The 23,498-nt window shown below is 51.3% G+C and overlaps 2 protein-coding genes across 12 annotated transcripts in view; both read right to left on the bottom strand.

The window, feature by feature from the left end:
* The window catches only part of stim1b (stromal interaction molecule 1b), a 215,647-nt gene extending 208,660 nt beyond the window's left edge, over positions 1–6,987 (bottom strand). For 3 of the 9 annotated variants that reach the window (XM_085999830.1, XM_085999828.1, XM_085999827.1), the window contains exon 1: positions 6,692–6,986. In XM_085999830.1, the coding sequence (XP_085855956.1) occupies positions 6,692–6,785 (94 nt within the window). In that variant the 5' untranslated portion in view covers positions 6,786–6,986. Of the gene's footprint in view, positions 1–6,691 lie in introns of all 9 variants that reach the window. The other 6 variants (XM_085999832.1, XM_085999831.1, XM_085999829.1 and 3 more) reach the window with 4 other exon arrangements.
* A 3,210-nt stretch (positions 6,988–10,197) lies between these two features.
* rrm1 (ribonucleotide reductase M1 polypeptide) overlaps positions 10,198–23,498 on the bottom strand; it is a 37,408-nt gene continuing 24,107 nt past the window's right edge. For all 3 annotated transcript variants that reach the window (XM_085999823.1, XM_085999825.1, XM_085999824.1), the window contains 7 exons: positions 22,061–22,210; positions 21,165–21,386; positions 19,261–19,337; positions 17,312–17,447; positions 17,109–17,204; positions 11,767–11,955; positions 10,198–10,935 (listed from right to left, as the gene is read on the bottom strand). In XM_085999823.1, the coding sequence (XP_085855949.1) occupies positions 10,753–10,935; positions 11,767–11,955; positions 17,109–17,204; positions 17,312–17,447; positions 19,261–19,337; positions 21,165–21,386; positions 22,061–22,210 (1,053 nt within the window). In that variant the 3' untranslated portion in view covers positions 10,198–10,752. The remainder of the gene's footprint in view (positions 10,936–11,766; positions 11,956–17,108; positions 17,205–17,311; positions 17,448–19,260; positions 19,338–21,164; positions 21,387–22,060; positions 22,211–23,498) is intronic.

Raw genomic sequence — 23,498 nt, 5'->3', positions numbered from 1 at the left:
CTTCTCTGCTCCAAGGAAAACAACCCCAGCTTGTCCAGTCTCTCTTCATAGCTGAAGCGCTCCAGCCCAGGTAACATCCTGGTGAATCTCCTCTGCACCCTCTCCAATGCAATCACATCCTTCCTATAGTGTGGCGACCAGAACTGTACACAGTATTCCAGCTGTGGCCTAACTAGCATTTTGTACAGCTCCATCATAACCTCCCTGCTCTTGTATTCTATGCCTCGGCTAATGAAGGCAAGTATCCAATATGCCTTTTTAACCACCTTATCTACCTGTCCTGCTGCCTTCAGGGATCTATGTACATGCACACCAAGGTCCCTCTGATCCTCTGTCCTTCCTAGGGTCCTACCATTCATTGTGTATTCCCTTGCCTTGTTAGTCCTCCCAAAATGCATCACCTCACACTTTTCAGGGTTAAATTCCATTTGTCACTGTTCTGCCCATCTAACCAACCCGTCTATATCGTCCTGTAGCCTGAGGCTTCCCTCCTCACTATTTACCACTCCACCAATTTTCAGGTCATCTGCGAACTTACTGACCATACCTCCTACATTCATATCTAAATCATTAATGTACACTACAAACAGCAAAGGACCCAGCACCGATCCCTGCGGTACACCACTGGACACAGGCTTCCAGTCACAAAAACAACCTTCGACCATCACCCTCTGCCTCCTGCCACTAAGCAAATTTTGGATCCAATGTGCCAAATTGCCCTGGATCCCATGGGCTCTTACCTGGCTGCAATGCTCCATCTCACCCTCAGTAAGCTCCCCGCTGGAGTGGAGCTAATTTACAGAACAAACGGGAAACTGTTCAACCTCCGTCGCCTCCAGTCCAGATCCAAGGTTGTCCCATTCTCTGTCGTCGAATTACAGTATGCAGATGATGCTTGCGTCTGCGCTCACTCGGAGGTCGAACTCCAAACCATCGTCAACACCTTCACTGAAGCGTACGAGAGCATGGGCCTTACACTAAACATCCGTAAGACAAAGGTCCTCTACCAACCTGCCCCTGCCACACAGTGCTGCCCCCCGATTATCAAAATCCACGTCAAGGCCTTGGACAACGTGGACCACTTTCCATACCTCGGGAGCTTACTGCCAACAAGGGCAGACGTCGATGACGAAGTCCAACACCGCCTTCAGTGTGCCAGTGCAGCCTTCGGTCACCTGAGGAAGCGAGTGTTTGAAGACCAGGACCTCAAACCCAGCACCAAGCTCATGGTCTACAGAGCAGCAGTGATACCTGCCCTGCTGTATGCCTCAGAGACATGGACCATGTACAGCAGGCACCTCAAAGCACTGGAGAGGTACCACCAACGCTGCCTCCGCAAGATCCTGCAAATCCATTGGCAGGATAGGCGTACCAACGTCAGTGTTCTTGCTCAGGCCAACATCCCCAGCATCGAAGCTTTGACCACGCTCGATCGGCTCCGATGGACGGGTCACATTGTCCGCATGCCCGATACGAGACTCCCGAAACAAGCGCTCTACTCGGAGCTCCGACACGGCAAGAGAGCCCCCAGGTGGGCAGAGGAAACGCTTCAAGGACACCCTCAAAGCCTCCTTGAAAAAGTGTAACATCCCCACCGACACCTGGGAATCCCTGGCCCAAGACCGCACAAAGTGGAGGAGAAGCATCCGGGAAGGTGGCGAACACCTCGAGTCTCTTCTCCGGGAGCAAGCGGAAGCCAAGCGCAGGCAGCGCAAGGAGCGCACATCAACCCAAGCACCCCACCCACCCGCCCCTTGAACCACCGTCTGCCCCACCTGTGACAGAGACTGTAGGTCCCGCATTGGACTCATCAGTCACCCGAGAACTCATTTTTAGTGTGGAAGCAAGTCATCCTCGGCTCCGAGGGACTACCTAAGAAGAAGTAATCCAGACATTGCGAGTTCAAATCCCACCGGGGTCAATTGGAAAATCGAATTCAATAAAAAAAACCTGGTGATTTGTGGGCTGGGACCTGATAAAGTGACCATGAGTCTGTCGGATTGTCGTAAACACCCAACGGGTTCACTGATGGCCCTCAGGGAACCCGCCGGCCTTACCCGGTCTGGGCCTATACGTGACTCCAGTCCTGGAATACACGGCTGACTCTCAGTAATGGACAATAAATGCGGGCGACTCTTGGTCTCTCAAACAATCGCTGCAACTGGCTAGAAACGTTTGGGAGCGCGCGGTGACAGGACGTCCACACTAAACACTCACAGCACCGCGGAGGAACAGGGAGACCCAGGAATGAGCGGTTACCGTTCAGAAGAAATGCCCCAAGAAAACTGTAACAGAGAAGGTTAAAGGAGAGGCAACAGTTTTTGAAAATTGTAGACGGTTTTCAGAGGATACATTTCGATTACAGCGGTTGTCAGACAGGATCCTCAGCAGACGAACGAAGGGGGAAGTTAGAACTGGTGAGGGCAGCGATACAAGCAGGATATTAAAAAGAACTGGATAAATATTTGAAAAGGAAGAGTGTAGAAAACTACAAGGAAAGTAGATGAGAGCCGACAGAGGGCGGTGGAGGCCAGTTCATTAAATATATTCAAAAAAGAGTTGGATATTTTTCTTAAGGCTAACGGGATCAAGGGATGTGGGGAGAAGGCAGGGACAGGTTACTGAATTTGGACGATCAGCCATGATCTCATTGAATGGCGGAGCAGGCTCGAAGGACCGAATGGCTTACTCCTATCTTCTATGTTTCTATTACACTATCCGGGTATACACTGACCCTGGGGTATTGCACTATCCCGGGTATACACTGACCCTGGGGTATTGCACTATCCAGGTATACACTGACCCTGGGGTATTGCACTATCCGGGTATACACTGACCCTGGGGTATTGCACTATCCAGGTATACACTGACCCTGGGGTATTGCACTATCCGGGTATACACTGACCCTGGGGTATTGCACTGTCCGGGTATACATAGATACATAGATACATAGAAGATAGGAGCAGGAGTAGGCCATTCGGCCCTTCGTGCCTGCTCCGCCATTTAATGAGATCATGGCTGATCCTTTAATTCAGTATCCCGTCCCCGCCTTCTCTCCGTAACCCTTAACCCCTTTTGCCCGTAGAAATATATCTAATTCCCTCTTAAATATATTTAATGAGCTGGCGTACACTGCCCTCTGTGGCAATGAGTTCCACAGGTTCACCACTCTCTGAGTGAAGAAATTCCCCCTCATCTCTGTCCTAAATGGTTTAGCCCTTATCCTTAAATTATGTCCTCTAGTTCTGTTCTCACCCGCCAAGGGAAACATTCCTTCTGCATCCAGTCTGTCTAGACCTGTCAGAATTTTATACACTTCTATGAGGTCCCCTCTCAATCTTCTAAACTCCAGTGTGTACATCCCTAAACTACATAGTCTCTCCTCATAGGTCATTCCCGCCATTCCTGGTATCAGCCTGGTGAATCGCCGCTGCACCCCCTCCATGGCAAGAACATCCTTCCTCAGATGAGGCGACCAAAACTGTACACAGTACTCGAGGTGTGGTCTCACCAGTGCCCTGTACAGCTGCAGCAAGGTATCCCTGTTCCTGTATTCTAACCCTTTTGCTATGAAGGCCAGCATACCGTTTGCCTTCTTGACCGCCTGTTGCACCTGCATGCTCGCCTTCAGTGACTGGTGTACAAGAACACCCAGGTCTCTCTGTACTTCCCCCTCTCCCAATCTATTGCCATTTAAATAATAATTTGCCCTCCCGTTCCTGCACCCAAGGTGGATAACTTCGCACTTGTCCACATTATAGTGCATCTGCCATTTATCCGCCCAATCGCCCAGTCTGTCCAAATCGCTCTGGAGCTTCCTGGTCTCTTCCTCTGAGCCCACCCCACCTCCTAGTTTAGTGTCGTCTGCAAATTTGGAAATGCTGCATCCGACTCCCTGATCCAGGTCATTAATGTAAATTGTGAACAGCTGGGGGCCCAGGACAGATCCCTGTGGTACCCCACTTGTTACTGCCTGCCATTCAGAAAATGAGCCGTTTATTCCAACTCTCTGTTTTCTATCTGACAGCCAGTTCCCTATCCACGCCAAAACTTTCCCCTTTATCCCATGAGCCTCAATTTTCCATGCTAATCTTTTATGTGGGACCTTATCGAAGGCCTTTTGGAAGTCCAGGTACACCACATCTACTGGCTCTCCCCCATCTATTCTACCAGTTACTCCCTCAAAAAATTCCAATAGATTAGTCAAGCACGATTTACCCTTTGTAAATCCATGTTGACTCTGTCCTATCCTGTCCCCATTTGCTAAGTGCTCCGCTATTTCATCCTTAATGATGGACTCCAGCATTTTGCCCACAACTGATGTAAGGCTTACAGGTCTGTAATTACCTGCTTTTTCCCTACCCCCCTTTTTGAATAGTGGGGTAACGTTAGCTACCCTCCAATCCATCGGCACTGTTCCCGAGTCTAGTGAATTCTGAAAAATCATCCTTAGTGCATCCGCTATCTCTAGGGCCACCTCCTTCAGTACCCTAGGATGCATGTTATCAGGCCCTGGGGATTTGTCCACCTTCAATCCCTTTAGCTTCCTTAACACCATATCCTTAGAGATATTGATTTGCGTCAGTTCCTCCTTTGCCAATGTCCCTATTTTTCCCGATATCCCAGGGAGGTTTTTTGTGTCTTCCTTCGTAAAGACTGACCCAAAGTATGCATTTAGTTGATCTGCCATTTCCTTATTTCCCATTATATATTCCCCCGTATCTGACTGCAATGGACCAACTTTGGTTTTCACCAGTCTTTTCCTTTTGATATATTTATAAAAGCTTTTGGAGTTAGTTTTTATATTTTCCGCCAGCTTGTTTTCGTAAGCTATTTTGCCCCTCTTGATCATGCCCTTTGCCCTCCTTTGCTCTATCTTAAACTGTTCCCAATCTTCCGCTCTGGCGCTTTTTTTGGCTATTTTATACGCCCTATCTTTGGATTTTATGCTGTCTCTAATTTCCCCTGTTATCCACGGTTGAGTCACCTTTTTAGATTTCCTTTTATGCCAGATTGGTATAAACAATTTTTGCAATTTTGTCATTCTATCTTTAAATGTTTGCCATTGTTTATCTACCTCCAGTCCTCTCAGGAACGTTGTCCAATCAGACCTACTCTGATACACAGACCCTGGGGTATTGCACTGTCCCGGGTATACACTGACCCTGGGGTATTGCACTATCCGGGTATACACTGACCCTGGGGTATTGCACTGTCCCGGGTATACACTGACCCTGGGGTATTGCACTATCCGGGTATACACTGACCCTGGGGTATTGCACTATCCGGGTATACACTGACCCTGGGGTATTGCACTATCCGGGTATACACTGACCCTGGGGTATTGCACTATCTCAGGGTATACACTGACCCTGGGGTATTGCACTATCTCAGGGTATACACTGACCCTGGGGTATTGCACTGTCCCGGGTATACACTGACCCTGGGGTATTGCACTGTCCCGGGTATACACTGACCCTGGGGTATTGCACTATCCGGGTATACACTGACCCTGGGGTATTGCACTATCCGGGTATACACTGACCCTGGGGTATTGCACTATCCGGGTATACACTGACCCTGGGGTATTGCACTATCCGGGGTACACACTGACCCTGGGGTATTGCACTATCCGGGGTATACACTGACCCTGGGGTATTGCACTATCCGGGGTACACACTGACCCTGGGGTATTGCACTATCCGGGGTACACACTGACCCTGGGGTATTGCACTATCCGGGTATACACTGACCCTGGGGTATTGCACTATCCGGGTATACACTGACCCTGGGGTATTGCACTATCCGGGTATACACTGGCCCTGGGGTATTGCACTATCCGGGGTACACACTGACCCTGGGGTATTGCACTATCCGGGGTATACACTGACCCTGGGGTATTGCACTGTTCCGGGTACACACTGACCCTGGGGTATTGCACTATCCGGGTATACACTGACCCTGGGGTATTGCACTATCCGGGGTACACACTGACCCTGGGGTATTGCACTATCCGGGGTATACACTGACCCTGGGGTATTGCACTATCCGGGTATACACTGACCCTGGGGTATTGCACTATCTCAGGGTACACACTGACCCTGGGGTATTGCACTATCCGGGGTATACACTGACCCTGGGGTATTGCACTATCCGGGTATACACTGACCCTGGGGTATTGCACTATCTCAGGGTATACACTGACCCTGGGGTATTGCACTATCCGGGGTACACACTGACCCTGGGGTATTGCACTATCCGGGTATACACTGACCCTGGGGTATTGCACTATCCGGGGTATACACTGACCCTGGGGTATTGCACTATCCGGGGTACACACTGACCCTGGGGTATTGCACTATCCGGGGTATACACTGACCCTGGGGTATTGCACTATCCGGGTATACACTGACCCTGGGGTATTGCACTATCCGGGGTACACACTGACCCTGGGGTATTGCACTATCCGGGTACACACTGACCCTGGGGTATTGCACTATCCGGGGTATACACTGACCCTGGGGTATTGCACTATCCGGGTATACACTGACCCTGGGGTATTGCACTGTCCGGGTATACACTGACCCTGGGGTATTGCACTATCCGGGTATACACTGACCCTGGGGTATTGCACTGTCCCGGGTGTGGAGGCCGGGGCCTCGGTCTCTCCCCACCCCCCGCGGGCCCTCACCTGCCACGGCCGCCTCCTCCAGGGTGGCCCCGCTCCGCCTCAGCAGCGCCGCGCACAGCAGCAGCCGGGCCAGCAGCGCCGCGCCGGCCTCCATCCCGCGCCGAGTCCGGGGCCTGCTGTAGTGGGGGGTGTGTGTGGTGGGTCCAGCTCTTCAGGCTGTCTCTCCGGCTCCGCGGGCTGTGACTGTGGGCGGCTCCGGCTCTGTCTCCCCGGGCTGTCTCTCCACAGCTCCTCCTGCCCCAGCCTGCCTCCCGACTCCCACTGCGCCTGCGCGGGCCGCCGCTTCACCGCCTACTGCGCCTGCGCGGCCTCCGGGCTAGCTGCGCTACTGCGCCTGCGTGTAACACATAGACCACCGATCGTAGCCGCCATCTTTTTTCTAGGCAAGAAACAAACGCCAGCACATGTGAGCTGTCGAGTCTGACAGAATGAATGACTTGCATTGGTGCAGCGCCCCTCACTCCAGACAGTATACCGTCAATCAAGTACTTTTTTTGAAATGTCGTCACTGCTGTAAAGTCGGAAACGCAGCAAACAATTTGCCCACTGCAAAATCCGGGCGCTCCCTCAGTACTGCCCCTCCGACAGTGCGGCGCTCCCTCAGTACTGCCCCTCCGACAGTGCGGCGCTCCCTCAGTACTGCCCCTCCGACAGTGCGGCGCTCCCTCAGTACTGCCCCTCCGACAGTGCGGCGCTCCCTCAGTACTGCCCCGCCGACAGTGCGGCGCTCCCTCAGTACTGCCCCTCCGACAGTGCGGTGCTCCCTCAGTACTGCCCCTTCGACAGTGCGGCGCTCCCTCAGTACTGCCCCTCCGACAGTGCGGCGCTCCCTCAGTACTGCCCCGCCGACAGTGCGGCGCTCCCTCAGTACTGCCCCTCCGACAGTGCGGCGCTCCCTCAGTACTGCCCCTCCGAGGGTGCGGCTCTCCCTCAGTACTACCCCTCCGACAGTGCGGCGCTCCCTCAGTACTGTCCCTCCGAGTGCAGTGCTCCCTCAGTACTGCCCCTCCCACAGTGCGGTGCTCCTTCAGCATTGCACTGGGAATGTCAGCCAAGATTTTTGCACTTCAGTCTCTGAAGTGGGATTTGAACCCACAACCCTGACAAGGTCACGAGCAACTGAGCTTACACCGCTGCTCTTTGAAAAAGTGCCGTGGGATATTTTACGTCCACTGGAGGCGGGGGGGGGCGTGGTGGGGGGGGTTAGTTTGTTCACCTGTCTGGGTCATACTGAAGTCACCGGTAGTCCTCTGTACTTATCCACACCCGCCCTTTCATCAACCTGAAATATTAACTGTTTCTCTCTCCCCAGATGCTGCATGCCTTGCTGAGCATTTCTAGTTTTTATTCCCCATTTATATTATTTGCAAATTTGAGTATTGTGCCCTCTTTCACAACGTCCTTATCAAACTCTATTTACAGTAGAGCAAGTGCGAACATTTGACCCTGGGAGTTTATAGTCCTCCAGTCTGAAAAACATCCATTCTCCATGACGCGATGCTTTCGCCAGTTTCCTACCCATGTTGCCACACTCAATCAGCATGTAGATTTCCAGCATCTGCAGTATTTTGCTGCTGATCCACTGCATTTCCTCCATCAATATAATGGTCCAGTCTCAGAATGTTAATTTGCCAGGTCAATACTTGCCTTGTGTTGATCTCTTCTGGAGTTCGGAAGACAAGAATTAGGAGGAGTTGGCCACTCGGCCCCCTCGAGCCTGCTCTGCCATTCAAAAAGATCATGGCTGATCTTCGACCTCAACTCCACTTTCCTGCACTATCCCCATAGCCCTCGATTCCCCTAGAGTCCAAAAATCAATTGATCTGTCTTGAATATGTTTATCGACTTAGCCTCCACAGCCCTCTGGGGCAGAAAATTCCAAAGATTAACCACCCTCTGAAAAAATTTCCCATCTCAGCCCTAAATGGCCGACCCCTTATCCTGAGAATATGCCCCCTAATTCTGGACTCTCCAGCCAAGCAGCATCTACCCCGTCAAGCCCTCAGAATCTAATAGCGCTTGGAATTCCCTCCCCAAACCCTTTGGCCTCCCTCTCTACCTTCAAGACCCTCTTTAAAACCCCTCCTAAATATCTCCTTCGACCCTGCCTCCATATTTGTCAGATTACCACTTTGTAAAAGGTCCTTATAACACTTCTTTCTACGTGAAAGACACTACATAAATGCAAGTTATTGAATTACTTTGAAGTGCAGTCACTTGCGTAGGCAAACCGCAGCCATTTTATACTCAGCAACCTTCCACAAATAGCAAGGCGGCAAATGACCTGCCCGCTTCTTGGTGGTGCTCGATCAACTCCGATGGACGGGTCACATTGTCCGCATGCCCGATAAGAGACTCCCGAAACAAGCGCTCTACTCGGAGCTCTGGCACGGCAAGAGAGCCCCAGGTGGGCAGAGGAAACGCTTCAAGGACACCCTCCAAGCCTCCTTGAAAAAGTGCAACATCCCCACCGACACCTGGGAATCCCTGGCCCAAGACCACACAAAGTGAGGGAGAAGCATCCGGGAAGGCGTCGAACACCTCGAGTCTCTTCGCCAGGAGCAAGCGGAAGCCAAGCGCAAACAGCGGAAGGAGCGCACGTCAACCCAAGCACCCCACCCACCCGCCCCTTCAACCACCGTCTGCCCCACCTGTGACAGAGACTGTAGGTCCCACATTGGACTCATCAGTCACCCGAGAACTCATTTTTAATGTGGAAGCAAGTCATCCTCGGCTCCGAGGGACTGCCTAAGAGGAAAAGGTGGTGATGGGAGGGAACAATGTTGGTCAGGGCAATGGAAGAACTCCCTTCTCTTTAAATAGTGCACAGGGATCTTTAACACCCAATGAAACAGGCAGACTGGCTTCAACATAACCTCTAGTCCGAGGAGCGGCACCTCTGAATGAAGCACTCCCTCAGCATCAGCCTGGATTGTATGTGCTCAAAGCTTGAAATACCCACAACCTTCCAAGCTGACACTACTCAAAAGAGACTTGCATTTCTCTAGCGCCTTTTACCACCTCAGGACATCCCAACCAATGAAGTACTTTTGAAGTGTGGTCACTGGTGTACTGTAGGAAACGCAGCCGCCAATTTTCACACTTTTTAGTGATATTGGTTGAGGAATAAATATTGGCCAGGACACTGGGGAGAGCTCTTCGAATCGTGACATCCACCTGAAGGGCACCTCGGGCAGTGCAGCGCTCCCTCAGTACAGCACGAGAGCGTCAGCCTAGATTTTTGTGCTCAAGTTCTGGAGTGAGGCTTGAATCTGCAATGTTCTGATGAAGGGTCCCAGACCGGAAACGTTAACTCGGTTTCTCTCTCCACAAATGCTGCCTGACCTGCCGAGTGCTTCCAGCATTCTCTCTTATTTCAGATTTCCAGCATCCGCAGTATTTTGCGATTGAATCTACAACCGTCTGGCTCCGAGGCAAGAGTGCCACCCACTGAGGCACGGCCGACACCCATGTGTAAGCACAATCCAGCCAAACATTCAGAAAAATGCCATATAGAAAGGTTTAATGATGGCTCATATCAAATAGTTGAGAGACTGTACAAAGAATATACACTAAGCAGAAACTTGGTTAAACAGGTGACAGCATCACCCAATCCTATGGCAGTGTGTGTGACTGGCACCTTGGACATACATATTGCTCATTATCCACTGTAGTTAAAATCATACCATCAGCAGCCTCCTGCTCAAGGAGCACCCACCCATCACTAGAGCATCACACCAGAGATGGTCAGTGCCTTCCCACCCTCCCACCAAGCCAAGCCCAGTTCCAGCAATGGGAAAGCTGCTCGACAGTCGTGGCTGGTGCTGCACCTCCCACAAGACTCCGCATCAAGTATGAAAGGTTAATCTCCTAGCGTTGACCCCTATTACTTCTGCATTTCAATCCAGGCTGCGACAAAGATTCACGTAACATTGATGTGTTAACGGTCCGGGTCTGGTGAACAGAAAGGGCTCCGAGCTGTTGGGTTGCCAGTGACTCCTACATCCAGTATTACAAGGGCTAAGGGGGCACTGGCAAGGAATCGGGGTACGGCCCTGGGTTTAAGAGCCACACATCAGGCAATCCGCCCTGTTCTCCAGAGAGCACAACATGGCCGCTTTGTTCTTCTCCTTCTCGTCTGCTGCCACTGCTGCGTTTTCCTGGAGCTTTTCCTTGTTCAGCGTGAACTGGATAGGATTGGCAGCAGGCCTGGTCCTTAAATAATACATCCCGGTCTTCAGTCCCTGTGAAGCAAAGCAGAGGGGCCATCAATGCAGCATATTCAGCCTTTCAGCACTCACCGCAACAACTTGCATTTATATTGCGCCTAACAATAAAACGGCCCGAGACACTTTGCACTTCAACAGAATGTGACCCCGAGCCACAGAGATAGTAGGACAGGCGACCAAATGCTTGGTCAGAGGAAGGGTTTAAGGGGCGACTTAAAAGGAGGAGAGAGAGGCGGAGAGGTTTAGGGAGGGAATTCCAGAGCTTGGGCCCAGGCAGCTGAAGGCACGGCCGCCAATGGTGGAGCGATGGAAATCGGGGAGGCTCAAGAGGGCAGAATTAGAGGAGCGCAGAGATCTGAGGGTCAGGAACACAGAATGTCACCACAGGGCCCTATAAATCTTCCCCCCCATCTCCCTTGTAGTAATCTCCTCCCCCCCCCCCCCAACCCCGCTAAATCCACTCCTCTCCTGAAGGCACCACTTCTTTTGCAGGGGGAAGCTTTCAACAGCACCAACCCCCTCAGCAAGTCAGCCAATATGTTGCCAATAGTTGATTCAACGTAGCAGGGAGGGGGAGGGGGATGGGGCATTCACCTCAAGCAGAGTCTGGCCAGCCTGTTCCATGTATCTACTGCCCGAGAGAGTTGGGAGTTTCCTTTTAATCTCCAGTTCTGCTCGAGACTACCACCTCCTGTAGAAGGATGCTGACAACTCAAGTCAAACAGCCTGCTGACATCAATATCTAACCATCTGGAACGTCTCCCCTCTCACCATCAAACCCTTCACGTGGAATCAGCCGATAAAGTTCGACACGTGGGATCATCCCCCCCCACCCCTGATATTTACCTGCTTCCAGCCGTAGAAGTGCATGCTGGTCAGCTTGCCGTAATTGGGCTCAGCGACGTGTATATTCAGCGACTGGCTCTGGTCGATAAAAGCTCCGCGGTCTGCTGCCATCTTAATCACCGTCTTCTGCGATATCTCCCAGACCGTCTTGTACAGCGCCTTCAGGTCATCGGGGATCTCTTCAATGCCCTGCCGAAAGAAACGGGATTGGTGAAGCTCCGCCAGGAAAGAGACATCGCGCTCAACACTAGAGGCTTAGAGTGTCCCAGCACAAGGGAGCGCCATTCGGCCCTTCTGGGAGCTATCCCCTCAATCCCATCCCTCCGCCCTTTCTCCGCACTCTTCAGTTATTCCTTTTCCAGTACAGTCGCCACCGCTTATAGCGGGCGTGATAGCGACGACGCAATTCTCCCACTATACACGACGGCCAGTGTAACCAAATTAACTATCCACTTTCTGTTACTCTCTGATAAAGCCACTGATGAATGCATTTACAGCTAGAACATCGGGGGAATCCACACCAAGAGGGAGTAATCTTAAAATTACCAGGCCGTACAGGGGTGAAATCAGAAAACACTACTTCACACAAAGGCTAGCTGAAATCTGGAACCACCCCCACCGTAAAAAAAGCCGTGGAGACGGGGTCAGTTGAAAATTTCAAAACCGAGAGCGATAGATTTTTGTTAGGCAAGGCTATTAAGGGTTACCAATGTTCCCTTTAAGCTGAGCAGCCGCTCACTGGCTTTTAAAAAAGGAAAAACCGCGCAGGCGCAGAATTTTGAACAGGCAGCACAGCCCGTTAAAGGGGCCACGCGACCCAAGAGAAAATTAGAGGGAAGATTGAGGGTTACGGAACCAAAGTGGGCAAGATGGAGTTAAGATACAGATCAGGCACGATCTAACTGAATGGTGGAACAGGCTGGAGGGGCTGAATGTCCCACATTCCAAACCTGCACTGGGTCGAGAGCCGTGTACCACTGGGGTGAAGGTTTGGTAGTTACAGGTCTGTCACTGGGGGTGGGCACACTGGGATCAATTTAAGGCAATGAATTAAAAAAACTGAAGGAACCAACCAGAGATCAGGCCATCTTAGACTGGGTATTATGTAACGAGAAATGATTAATTAGCAATCTTGTTGTACGAGGCCCCTTGGGTCAGAGCGATCATAATATGATCAAATTCTTCATTAAGATGGAGAATGAAGTAGTCGACTCAGAGACTAGGGTCCTAAATTTAAATAAAAGGAAACTACGATGGTCTGAGGAGCGAGTTGGGTAGGATTGATTGGGGAATGTCACTCAAAGGGTTGATGGTGGATGGGCAACGGCAAACATTCAAAGACCAAATGGATCAACTACAGAAGTTGTTCATCCCAGTTTGGCATAAAAATAAAACAAAAAAGGTGACTCAACCGTGGCTAACAAGGGAAATTAGGGATAGCATAAGATCCAAGGAGAAGACATATAAATTGGCCAGAAAAAAAGCAGTAAACCTGAGGATTGGGAGCAGTTTAGGATTCAACAAAGGAGGACAAAGGGATTAATTAAGAAAGGGAAAATAGAATATGAGAGTAAGCTTTCAGGGAACATAAAAATTGACTGTAAAAGCTTTTATAGATATGTGAAGAGAAAAAGATTGGTGAAGTCAAGCATAGGTCCCTTGCGATCAGAATCAGGGGAATTTATAATGGGGAACAAAGAAATGGCAGACCAATTAAATACATATTTTGGTTCCGTCTTCACAAAGGAGGACACAAATAACCTCCTAGAGATGTCAGGGAACATAGGGTCTGATGAAAGGGAGGAACTGAAAGAAATCAGTATTTGTAGGGAAATGGTGTTAGGGAATGATACGCTATCAATTCCTCATAAAAGACAGAGAGTTAATAGGCTTTTATTAGCAAAGAACAGAGCATGCCTCTCGTGGTTGCCTGGTATCCAAAAGGGCAGGGGGCTGCAGAGCAGTCACCTTTATACCCGGGCTTGTGGGTGGAGCCAGGGGCGGAGTCAGCTGAGGCATGCATAGGCACAACAGTGTGCAACAACAACAACAGTAACAAACCGTGGTTTACCACATTCACCCCTTGTTTAAAATTGAGTCCAGCGGGGTGAAGTGTACTAAAAGTTCGTGTAGTTAAGTCTATCAGGTGGCCTTGTATGCCGTCCTGATCGTCGTAGCAGCGGCAGTGATGGTGCAGCATCCAACGCCGAACCTGGCGTCTTGTTGACGAGAGGTTGTGTAGTCAGGCGGGTCCTGGGGCTGCGGCATGCCGTCTACAGCGGTCGGGGTGTGGGTAGTGGCGGGTGGCGATGGTCAAGTGAGTCGATGTGGTCGTCAGATGAGGTGGTGGTTGAGTCCGGGTCCCCCGTGGTTGAAGTTGGAGGCGTCCAAGATGGCGGACAAAATGGCAGCGCCCATGATCCCGATCCCCACGCGGCTGGGGGAGCCCAAGATGGCGGACAAGATGGCTGCCCCCACTGTTCGCACGCAGCGCTGCTGGCGTTAGCGGTTTTGCCTTTGCAGGCGCTGACATAGTGTCCTTTCTTCCTGCAGCCGGAGCAGGTGGCGTTTTTCGCCGGGCAGCGTGCTCTGGGGTGTTTTGCCTGGCCACAAAAATAATATTTCTGTGCCTTGGACATCGCTGCAGCAGTTGGAGGTGGCGGTCCCATGACCCAAGGTTGCAGCGTCCACGGTGCGGAGCGGTTAGGGGAGAAAGCGTCCATATTACTATGGGCCGCGTCGAGCGAGAGCGCGAGGGACACTGCCTTTTTCAGGTCTATTTCTCCCTTCTCCAACAGTCTCTGCCGGGAGTAGTCGGACCTTAGACCCGCAACGAAAGCATCTCGGATCAGTCCCTCTGCGTGTGCTGCGGCTGATACTTCTTTGCAATTGCAGCCTCGGCCGAGTATCCGTAGTGCCCGTAGGAAAGCCTCCACCGATTCCCCGGGCTGCTGTCTGCGGGATCTTAAGAGGTGCCTGGCATAGACCGTATTTACCGAGCGTGCGTATTGCCCTTTTAGCAGATCGATAGCCGCCGCGTAGGTCGTCGCGTCCTGGATTATTGTATAAACTTGGTGGCTCACCTTTGAGGCCAGGATTTTCAGCTTGTTTTCGTCTAGGGTCACAGTTGAGGCTTCCAGGTAAGCCTCGAAGCAACGCAGCCATTGTGCGAATTTGGTAGCCGAACCCGCTTCTTGGGGGTCTAGGTCCAGGCATGTTGGTCTGAGGGCTCGCAGCAGCGCCTGCTGCTCAGCGTTTGGCGCCGTCGGTTGATGCAGCTCCTGCTGTTCAACATTTGGACCCGACATTTTGTTTTGCTGATAAAATTGATACGCTATCAATTCCTCATAAAAGACAGAGAGTTAATTAATAGGCTTTTATTAGCAAAGAACAGAGCATGCCTCTCGTGGTTGCCTGGTATCCAAAAGGGCAGGGGGCTGCAGAGCAGTCACCTTTATACCCGGGCATGTGGGTGGAGCCAGGGGCGGAGTCAGCTGAGGCATGCATAGGCACAACAGTGTGCAACAACAACCACCAGTAACAAACAGTGGTTTACCACAGGGAAATTGATGGGATTGAAGGCCGATAAATCCCCAGGGCCTGATAATCTACATCCTAGGGTACTTAAGGAAGTGGCCCTAGAAATAGTTGATGCTTTGCTGATCATCTTCCAGCATTCAATGGAATCTGGAACAGTACCCATGGATTGGAGGGTAGCTAATGTTACCTCACTATTCAAAAAAGGTGGTAGAGAGAAAACAGGGAATTACAGACCGGTAAGCCTAACATCGGTAGTGGGGAAAATGCTAGAGTCCATTATAAAAGATGTAATAGCAGAGCACTTGGAAAACAGCGACAGGATCGGACAAAGTCAACATGGATTTACAAAAAGGTAAATCGTGCTTGACTAATCTACTGGAATTTTTTGAGGATGTCACTGGTAAAATAGATAAGGGAGAACCAGTGGATGTGGTGTTTTTGGACTTTCAGAAGGCTTTCGATAAGGTCCCGCATAAGAGATTAGCGTGTAAAGTTAAGGCACATGGGATTGGGGGCAAGGTATTGACTTGGATAGAGAACTGGTTGGCAGACAGAAAGCAAAGAGTTGGAATAAATGGGTCTTTTTCCGAGTGGCAGGCAGTGACTAGTGGGGTACCACAGGGATCGGTCCTTGGGCCCCAGCTATTCACGATATATATTAATGATCTAGATAAGGGAACTAGATGTAATATCTCCAAATTTGCAGACGACACAAAGCTGGGTGGGCGTGTGTGCTGTGAGGAGGATGCCGAGAAACTCCAGTATGATTTGGACAGGTTGGGTGATTGGGCAGAAGCATGGCAGAAGCATGGCAGATGCAATATAACGTGGATAAATGCGAGGTTATCCACTTTGGTGGCAAAAACAGGAAGGCAGATTATTATCTGAATGACAATAGATTGGGAGAAGGGGAAGTGCAACGAGACCTGGGTGTCCTTGTGCACCAGTCGCTGAAGGTAAGCATGCAGGTGCAGCAGGCGGTTAAGGCGGCAAATGGCATGATGGCCTTCGTAGCAAGAGGGTTTGAGTACAGGAACAAGGATGTCTTGCTGCAGTTGTACAGGGCCTTGGTGAGACCACACCTTGAGTATTGTGTGCAGTTTTGGTCGCCTTATCTGAGGAAGGATGTTCTTGCCATGGAAGGAGTTCAGCGAAGATTCACCAGGCTGATACCTGGGGTGGCAGGAATGACGTATGAGAGAGATTGGGTCGATTGGGCTTGTACTCACTGGAGTTTATAAGAATGAGGGGGGGATCTCATTGAAACTTATAAAATTCCGACAGGACTGGACAGACTAGATGCAGGAAGGATGTTCCCGATGGTCGGGGAGTCCAGAACCAGGGGTCACAGTCTAAGGATAAGGGGTAAGCCATTTAGGACAGAAATGAGGAGGAATTTCTTCACCCAGAGAGTGGTGAACCTGTGGAATTCTCTACCACAGAAGGCAGTAGAGGCCAATACATTAAATATATTCAAGAAGGAGTTGGATATATTTCTTGAGGCTAAAGGGATCAAGGGATATGGGGAGAAAGCAGGGACAGGGTACTGAATTTGGATGATCAGCCATGATCGCATTGAATGGCAGAGCAGGCTCGAGGGGCCGAATGGCCTACTCCTGCTCCTATCTTCTATGTTTCTATGAAATGAAGCAGCTTCAGCAGGACACTCTCTCCCCGTCCGATAGCACATTGGTCACAAGACACGAAGCTCAGAGACGAGATGGATACGGGACCAACTCGAATTCCACAAACCCCAGCGATCGGAGTTAACGAGAGGAGCAGCAAGGTGCAGTGTTTCCTACCTGGATCGATCCATTCTGAGCAATGATCTGGTTCTTCATATCCTCGCCCCACAGCCCACGCTCAGTCAGGTCCTTCAATAAATGCGGGTTCACAATCTGCAGGAATTACACAGAGCATCACAAGCTGCCGACTACGCCTATTGTTCACATTCCTTTACAGCGCTCCCACATTACTTTCACCCCATTCTACGAAGCTGACTGACCTGGAACTCCCCAGAGAGCACTCGGCGTGTGTAGATGTTGCTGGTGTACGGTTCAATCGCCTCGTTGTTACCCAGGATCTGGGCTGTCGAGGCAGTCGGCATTGGGGCAAGCAGAAGGCTGTTCCTAACACCATGTCTATGTGGAGAGGAGCAGATAAAGAGCAAGAGGTTAGTAGGCCTCGTCACATCAAGAAATAATCCAAGTTTAACACGAGACACCAACAATGCAAGAAAGGACATAACCCAAACAATCAGAGTTTTGCCTCTCATTACAGATCATAGAGCACAGAAGGAGGCCATTCAGCCCATCGTGCCTGTGCCGGCTCTTTGAAAGAGCTCTCCAATTCGTCCCACTCCCCCCTGCTCCTTCCCCAGAGCCCTGCAATCATCTCTGGTGCAAAGGGTTTTCAGGTTCAATGGGCCCAAATACCCAGAGATCAAACCCAACTATCCCTCCTTCTAAACCAGGTAGCTACAGACCAGGTAGCTTCACACCAATGGCGGGCAGACCACTAGAGATCGCATTAGTGAGCACATATAACTGATAATAAGGGAGCGGAGGTGGATTTGTAAAGGGCAGGACAGGGTTGACAAATTTAATCAAACTCTTTCTCAGAGGGTGGTGAATCTTTGGAATTCTCTGCCCCAGAGGGCTGTGGAGGCTCAGTCGTTGAGTATATTCAAGGCTGAGCTCGATAGATTTTTGAATATTAAGGGAATCAAGGGATATGGGGATTGAGGTCGGAGCAGGCGCGAGGGGTCGAGTGGCCGAATCCTGCTCCTAATTCTTATGTTCTTCTAGGAAATTAGCAAGTGCCTAGTTGAAGGGAATATAGACCTTCAAAAAGTGCCTGAAAAATGTCAGATTAATGAGAAGTTATACATTTTGGGGAGTGGATGTAGGCTCTGCAGTAACATTCAGTGGGGTGGGGGAGAGAGAGAGAGAGACCTAGTTATAGAAAGGATATTGGAGCCTCGAAGAGGTAGCAGGTTGATTCACTGGGAATGTACCAAGGACAGGAGATTTAGAGCTGAGAGAACTCCAAAGCTAAGTCTGTATTCACCAGATGAGGGAAGGTTAATGAGGATCTAACAGGAGGGTTCAAAATGATGAAAGGGCTCAACCCCGCCTCCTCCTCCCCCCCCTCAACCCCGCCTCCCCCCCCCCGCGTCCCTCCTCCTCCCCCCGTCCCTCCTCCTGCCCCCCCCCGTCCCTCCTCCTGCACCCCCCCCCCGGTCCTCCTCCTGCACCCCCCCCGGTCCCTCCTCCTGCACCCCCCCCGTCCCTCCTCCTGCACCCCCCCCCGTCCCTCCTCCTGCACCCCCCCCCCCGGTCCTCCTCCTGCACCCCCCCCGGTCCCTCCTCCTGCACCCCCCCCCGTCCCTCCTCCTGCACCCCCCCCCCCGTCCCTCCTCCTGCACCACCCCCCCCCCCCCCGTCCCTCCTCCTGCACCCCCCCCCCCGTCCCTCCTCCTTTCCCCCCCCCCCCCGTCCCTCCTCCTTTCCCCCCCCCCCCCTCCTCCTGCACCCCCCCCCCGTCCCTCCTCCTGCACCACCCCCCCCGTCCCTCCTCCTGCACCCCCCCCCCCGTCCCTCCTCCTGCACCCCCCCCCCCCCCGTCCCTCCTCCTTTCTCCCCGTCCCTCCTCCTGCACCCCCCCCCCCGTGGACGCTCTACTTCAATGTCCTTCCCTGGAAACTTATTCCACATCTCGATTTCCCCCCATGCCTTCCCTTCTCACTCCCTCATTTTTGACCCATCACCACCAGAGGGTGTCACTTGCCTGGATGAGGTGCCAGTTTCTGTTATAATGCGGAGACATTGAATCCAGGCACCTCCGTCTCCCCTTCCTCCAACTAATCCAAATCCATTAAAAATCAAACTGAATAAATGGAGAACCCCCAAGGTGATCTCTTCAGCCCTTCAAAATTATTTTACAGAAACTTACTTTGCAATCCTCTCCTTTAGCCCCTTCCAGTCCCAGAGATCAGTGGGAGTGACGTTCCACATGTCATACTGAAGGATCTGAAAGCAGAGCAGTCAGCGTGAGGCAGTCACTGGGTTATGTCCTGGTTAGTACAGAAGAATGCACCACATGGTCTGAAAATGTTACGATAAAACAGACACTGCACATAATCTGATCCTAGTCAGGGCACTGCAATCCCGCATCGTGCACACGGCTCACCGTGACATGGGGGCATTGCAGTGTTTGATGGGACAGTGTAGACGGAGCTTTACTCTGTATCTAACCCATGCTGTACCTGCCCTGGGAGTGTTTGATGGGGCAGTGTAGAGGGAGCTTTACTCTGTATCTAACCCGTGCTGTACCTGCCCTGGGAGTGTTTGATGGGGACAGTGTAGAGGGAGCTTTACTCTGTATCTAACCCATGCTGTACCTGCCCTGGGAGTGTTTGATGGGACAGTGTAGACGGAGCTTTACTCAGTATCTAACCCATGCTGTACCTGCCCTGGGAGTGTTTGATGGGGCAGTGTAGAGGGAGCTTTACTCTGTATCTAACCCGTGCTGTGCCTGCCCTGGGAGTGTTTGATGGGACAGTGTAGAGGGAGCTTTACTCTGTATCTAACCCGTGCTGTACCTGCCCTGGGAGTGTTTGATGGGGCAGTGTAGAGGGAGCTTTACTCTGTATCTAACCCATGCTGTACCTGCCCTGGGAGTGTTTGATGGGACAGTGTAGAGGGAGCTTTACTCTGTATCTAATCCCGTGCTGTACCTGCCCTGGGAGTGTTTGATGGGGCAGTGTAGAGGGAACTTTACTCTGTATCTAACCCATGCTGTACCTGCCCTGGGAGTGTTTGATGGGACAGTGTAGAGGGAGCTTTACTCTGTATCTAGCCCATTGGGAGTGCTGGCTACAGTTGCTGAATGCCTGAAATCTCCAAACCTGCCTGAAGTCCATTTGCTCCTTGTTCTCTAAATGCAGGCGATACAGATGTATTAGCTACATCAATAATAATCACTGGCACAGTTCACACAGGACATTTTCCAGGCATTTGATTACTCTTCGCTCCTTACATCACCTACACATGCTGCTGTAATGGTTCCAGACACAAGCTGTCCTCTCGCACTTTATCCAAATACCCATACTTGGTGTGAGCAAGTATCAGCAGATATTTCAATCGCCCAGTGTCAGTCAATCAGGCCTCGTCTGTGGCCCACAGTCACTAAGCCCTCAGTTGCTCAAGGCAGCCCACCATCACCTTCCCAGGGCAACTAGTGACAGGTGAGAAAAGCTGGACATTTCCCCTTCGTAAAACAGGGAGTCAGCCCCTTGAATTAGATCAGTTAATTGGGTACAGTAGCGCGGTGGTTATGTTACTGGACTAATAATCCAGAGAACGCGAGTTCAAATCCCACCAGGGCACTTTGAGAATTTTAAATCATACTGTAAAATCTGGAAATAAAAAGCTCCGATCAGTAAAAGTGACCATGAAGCTGTCAATCAAAACCCAACTGGTTGGCGGCTGCCCTCTAGGGAAGGAGGCCAGTCGTCCTTACCCCGACGGGCCTATGTGACTCCAGTCTAACACCCACACGGTCGACACTGTTGCCCTCTGAAGTGGGCCCAGCAAGACCCTCAGTTGCTCAAGGCAGCCCACCATCACCTTCCCAGGGCAACTAGTGACAGGTGAGAAAAGCTGGCATTGCCGGCCACGCCCACATCCCGAGAATTAATAAAACCCAAGATGTCGGGAACCTGAATGGTTATAAAAGGAGGCCAGAGATAATCAACAGGAATCTGTGCAGCACCGAGGGTGGAATGTGGAGCTGGAACAGGTCCGTACCAGGAGTGCCTTGTGCTAGAGGCAAACTGCTTCACCAGAACCACTCACCCCTTTGCTGACGGGGCAGCCCTGGTAACTCTCGTAAGGGCCCAGGTTCTTGGCCAGGGCACAACTCGCATCCAGTGCTGCGTAGTAAATAGTCTCAAAAATCTGGGTGTTGAGTTTCTGAGCTTCCTCGCTTTCAAAGGGGTAGCGCATCAGAATGAAGGCATCCGCTAGCCCCTGGACTCCGATCCCTATCGGCCGGTGCTTTTTGTTCGAATATTCTGCCTAAAAAGACACAAATGGGGGGGGGGGGGGGGGAGGAAAAGCACTCAGCAAGCAGGTTAAACACTCTCATCTCAAGCAATGTGATTCCTAACGTTTGATCAGTAATGTCCCAGATCCTGCAACAGCCTCAGTCAGCCGTGGGTAGCACCCTCGGTCAGAAGGTTGTGGGCTCAAGCCCCACTCCAGACTTGAGCACAAAATCCAGGCCGACACTCCCAGTTCCATTACTGAGGGAGTGCTGCACTGTCAGAGGTGCAGTACGGAGGGAGTGCTGCACTGTCGGAGGTGCCGTGTTTCAGACGAGACGTTAAACAGAGGCCCCGTCTACTCTTGGGTGGACATAAGGATCCTATGGCCACTATTTTGAAGAAGAACAGGGGAGTTCTCCCCACTGTCTTGGTCAATATTTATCCTTCAATCAACCCCACAGACAGATTATCTGGTCATTGTTGCATTCGTTGGCCAAATGGCCTCTTTCTGTCCTGCCATTTTAAGCAAAACCCAAGGCCCAACACCTAAAGGGAAAACTCATTAAACCCAAACAAGCCTGACCCTTATTCAAAGATCAACCGCACCTGCCCACACCACACGCCCCTCAGCCCGACTCCACCCACAATCTAACAGAACGGGGAGTCCCCAGCACAGCCTCTCCACCCCTCCGACTCTTGACCTACCTCAGGAATCGGATAGCAGTTCACATCGATGATTTTATTCAGGTTTCTAACTGCCACCCGCGTGACGTCGGCTAGTTTGCTGAAGTCGTAGGTGCGATCTGCGGTGACGTACACATTCAGCGCCAGCGAAGCCAAGTTGCAAACTGCGACCTGCCGACAAAAAGCAAACCAGGGATGTGGAATCAGCCTCAAGTATCAGGGAGCAGGGCGTAGAGATAGTCAATACAGTAACAGCAGTGATGGACGATCCAGAGGAGAGCTTCCCCCAGTGGCCAAGCGAGTAAAGGCACCTTTCAGAGATGCACCAGCTTCAAACACCAGCCTATGCCGAGTTAACCAAATTCAGAGTTTGTTGTGCTGCAACTGGCCCTCTAGAGGCCAGGAAAAGCAATGATCTTGGCCCTTCAAAAACTGGTTTTCACCAATAGCCAACCCTTAATTACCAGGTTTCTTCAGAGTGGCAATTGGTAAAAACCTGTCAAATTTGAGTTAGACCACACGCATCACACAATGTTATGTGGAGCAACCTTGAGAACGATGCTGCAAAGTTAACTAGATAAATATACTGTACTGCACACAATGATCACTCGCGCCTCTGGCAGAATGCTGTGGGTTGAAGCCCCACCCCAGAGACAAGCCCATAATCCAGGCTGACACTCCCTGCGCAGTACTGAGGGACAAGGACACCCTCAAAGCCTCCTTGAAAAAGTGCAACATCCCCCGACACCTGGAAATCCCTGGCCCAAGACCGCAAAGTAGAGAAGCATCCGGGAAGGCGCCGAACACCTCGAGTCTCTTCGTCGGGAACAAGCGGAAGCCAAGCGCAAACAGCGCACGTCAACCCAAGCACCCCATCCACCCACCCCTTCAACCACCGTCTGCCCCACCTGTGACAGAGACTGTAGGTCCCGCATTGGACTCATCAGTCACCTGAGAACTCATTTTTAATGTGGAAGCAAGTCATCCTCGGTTCCAAGGGACTGCCCAAGAAGGAAGAGTACCGAGGGAGTGCTGTACTGTCGGACGAGACGTTAAACAGAGGCCCTGTCTGCCCTCAGGTGGACGTAAAAGATCCCACGGCACTATTTTGAGGAAAAGCTGGGGAGTTCTCCACTGTCCTGGCCAATATTTACCCCTCAACCAATAACAGATGATCTGTTACATTGCTGTTTGTGGGAGCTTGCTGTGTGCAAATTGGCTGCTGCGTTTCCTACATTACAACAGTGACTACACCTCACAAAGTACTCCATTGGCTGTAAAGCGCTTTGGGACGTCCTGAGGTTGTGAAAGGCGCTGGAGAAATACAAGTCTTTCTTTGTCGAACTGTGGCAGAACGCTAGTAGTTAGCATGTTAATGATTTAACACCCCGATTGAGAGAAAGGTCAATTAGAAACACTCGGCTCTGCGGCTGTCAGTTAAGATCTGCTGGCAGTGATT

This window comes from Somniosus microcephalus, chromosome 10 (genome assembly GCF_052327205.1).
Source record: "Somniosus microcephalus isolate GS21.2 chromosome 10, FLI_Smic_1.0, whole genome shotgun sequence".
NCBI lineage: Eukaryota > Metazoa > Chordata > Chondrichthyes > Squaliformes > Somniosidae > Somniosus > Somniosus microcephalus.
This window is presented reverse-complemented; position numbering and strand designations above follow the sequence as displayed.